The sequence below is a fragment of the Zingiber officinale genome, chromosome 2B (assembly GCF_018446385.1).
Source record: "Zingiber officinale cultivar Zhangliang chromosome 2B, Zo_v1.1, whole genome shotgun sequence".
Taxonomy (NCBI): domain Eukaryota; kingdom Viridiplantae; phylum Streptophyta; class Magnoliopsida; order Zingiberales; family Zingiberaceae; genus Zingiber; species Zingiber officinale.
Window position 1 is genome coordinate 5,186,998 of NC_055989.1, and position 3,315 is coordinate 5,190,312.

General features: G+C 43.2%; 1 protein-coding gene across 1 annotated transcript; it reads right to left on the reverse strand.

Annotated features, from left to right (window-relative positions):
- Positions 1-250: 250 nt before the first annotated feature.
- LOC122048950 (EPIDERMAL PATTERNING FACTOR-like protein 2) lies at positions 251-1,861 on the reverse strand. The gene is made up of 3 exons (XM_042610455.1): positions 1,263-1,861; positions 1,162-1,196; positions 251-1,092 (listed from the first exon to the last, which is right to left on the reverse strand). The coding sequence occupies exons 1-3, from the start codon at positions 1,336-1,338 to the stop codon at positions 850-852; spliced, it is 354 nt and encodes a 117-aa protein (XP_042466389.1). The 5' UTR covers positions 1,339-1,861; the 3' UTR covers positions 251-849.
- Positions 1,862-3,315: the final 1,454 nt, after the last annotated feature.

A 3,315-nucleotide genomic window follows, 5' to 3' on the forward strand; every position in this document is an offset into this window, starting at 1 on the left:
ATCGTCAAATCTGGTCTCTTGGATATTCTCCGTCAAATATGTGATACTTAATGAATAGAAAGACAACTAACGGTCATCAAATTTAATTCATTCATAGGATTATGCAAGGATGATGAAAAAACGTGGGAATATAGAGATAACTTCTGACAACTATATAAATCATAAAAGAAGGTAAGTATAAAAATATTCTGAACTCTCTTTGACTTCACTAAGCTCTCACTTGTTTTTATCCCTCCTAACTTCATATCTAAGTAAATTCTAATGGAGTGACATGTCCAGATTCCTCCTGGTACCATTCTAACTTTATGTTGAAATGCATTTTAGGTCTTCCCATCTTCCCCATGGAAGATCTCCAATGAATATGCACGTCAGTTCGCTCATTGTTTGATGATTTGATCGTCTATAGTATTTGGCCGGAAACAAAATGAGAGATACTCCGTTATTTGCCTGCCTAATCCTTTTCATCTCTTTTGCTATGGAGTGACATCAATGGAATGCCCCCATCAATGCACACACTTCAAACAGTATTTCCCCTCTCATGGAGGAGAAATCTTTTCTGCACCCCAATTTTGCTTGCAAAACAGTAATCCATATATATATATATAATAACATAATAAGACGAGATAGCTGGGTTGGGCACTGTGCTGTGACATAGCCTTTCATGGGGATGGAATGGCGTGCTGTGTGAGCATTTAACTGTACAAAATGTTGTCGTGTCCCTTCACGGACCCTTTGTCGGACTGAGTCTCTGTCTATTTTTAATCTAAGCTCCGATGCCACACAAGAAGAAGAGAAGAAGATAAAGCAGTGTCTATTCTATTATCTATAATTCAGTGATCCTGCATGGAATTAAGGATTGAATATCAAGTTCCCGCACTTGCATTTCCAACTGAGGGGCTTGTAATTGGAGCTCATGTCACCCCTCGAATCAGAGGCCGAGGCCTGGAGTTTCTTGCTTCGATCCTTGTTCAATGCTTGTGGGATCACTGGCACTTGCACTGCCTCACAGTGGCCGCATGCTCTGCAGCTTCTCTCACACATTGGTGGCCTTGATCCGATCAAAGTTCTCACCTTTGTCTGTTCTCCTCTTTCCTGCTAATTAACAACCAAAGTTACATGAAGTTACGTTCTTAGCAAATTCTGAGTTAATCGAGGACTCACACTTGGGATTTCCAGAAACCTGAATAATGATCTCCCTGCGAGCAAACCGGAGCGAGCTTAAAACTTAATGATTAAGGAAAAGGTCAGGTTAAGAAGCTTACCTTCGACTGAATTGTTGAAGGCAGTGGAAAGAAGAATGAATGAGAGAAGGAAGCTGATCCAGTGGAGAAGGCCCATTTCTAGCTGCCGAGGAGAGAAAGAGAAGCAGGGGAACTGATTGATGAGTGTGCTCCGCTGCTTTTTCTCTGGGATTTATAACACCAATATGAAGGAGAGGAGGAGGAGGATTAGGCCAGCCAGGTATTGAATGCATTGATGGGCAAGTGAGGAGATAAGATGGAGTGCGAGCCAGAGTAGCATAAGAAAAAGGACAAGAGCTGGCGCAGGGCTTTTTACAAGTAATCGAGTCAAAAGAACAACCGCAACTCGGCTGCAAGATTGATGTTGCAGAAGAGGAAAGCAGGTGAAAAGAGATCAATAAAAGCAGGAGAGGGATCAGGTACGTGTGTTGGGATTCTGCTGATTCCGGGAATCAGACAAGGCTACTGACTTACGCCATATATGCGTCTTCGTTTTGGCATTTGGTCGAACAGTTGCATTGCGTGCCCAATCTGTTACTGCAACTCTGCCAAGCTCGTGGTGCTTGCATGGCGGACGCTTGTGCTTGGGCCCTTGCGGTGGCAGGTTTCAACCACACATGAAGGGCAACCTTCTTTCACCTTGCATCTTGCAATATTCTAAACCAACTGAAGTCGTGGAAGCCTACAGCCCCTGCGTGTCCCGTGAGATTAAGAATTGTGTTGAGCTGTCTTTTAAAGTCAAGACGGATCAGACGTAATCCAAAGAGAATCTGGCTCGGCCTAAAAGAGATCTGGGCTTAGTTGAACTTGCTCGGCCCCGGCTCGGCTAAGACAACTGAGCAAAGCATGACGGCATCTGTTCGATTCTGTCCGCGTCGTGTGAGGATGCGAAGCAGTGCACCCGCGCGTGAGGATGCGAAGCAGAAGCAAAGCGTGCGTCGCTTCCTCTGCACTGCTTCAAGTGTATAAATACACTTCCTCTGCTCCTTCTCAACTCACTCCGAACAAAGCAAAGCATTCCTCTGCTTTCTCCTTCTTCTTCTTCTTTCCAAGTTCTGACGCTTGGTTCTGCGATCTGAGGTTGAGTCCGAGTGCGGCGTTCGTCTTGGAGTGCACCTACGAACGGCGCGAGCGGTTGTCGGATCTTGGGAGGATTTTGCCGGAGAGCCTCTGCACCATGGGCGACAATAAATTCTCTAAAAACAGTCGGCAAGCCCGATCCTTCAACCGGAGATACACAAATGCTTAACCTTACTCTTATTACCGTTTATTGCATGTTTGTCATTTATTGGTGCAATTATAGATTACTGTGTTAGCGTAATCATATCACAACAATTTTAGAGAATTTATTGTAGCATCAATAGACATGATGAATGATAGGGTAACGGGGTTTGATGAGACTAGCGCTCGACCCGAAAGATTTTTCGGGCAAAACTTCAGATGCTGGCAACAACGGATGAAATTTTGGCTTACTACGCTAGGGATATTCTCCGTTATAGAAACAGATCCTCCTTCACCTGATGAAGAGGAACCTGCCTATAGTGCTGCCTTACAGAGGTTTAAGCAAAGGGATTATCTCTGTCATGGGAGGATCCTGTCTGCCCTCTCAGACGCACTATTTGATGTGTACTGTTCAACCTCTTCAGCTAAAGAGCTGTGGAAATCTTTGGATAAAAAATACAACTCCGAAGATTCTGGTTTAGAAAAGTACACTGTGGCAAAATTCCTAAACTTCAAAATGGTTGAAGGCAAATCTGTAATTGAGCAGACACATGAATTTCAAGTTCAAATTCATGGTCTTGCCGAAGGAGATATGCCATTACCCGAAAAATTTCAGGTCTTATCAATCATCGAAAAATTACCTCCGAGTTGGGAAGATTTTGGCATGACTCTTAAACATCGGAGAGGTAAAATCTCTCTAGAAGATTTGATGATTGCCTTAAATATCGAAGAAGAACATCGGAAGCAACATAAAAAATGATGATACAAGAATGCCTATGGATTTTATTCCAAAGGCAAATGTAGTAGTCTCATCTGACAAGAAGAAATTCAAAAATCAGAAAATGAAGAACAA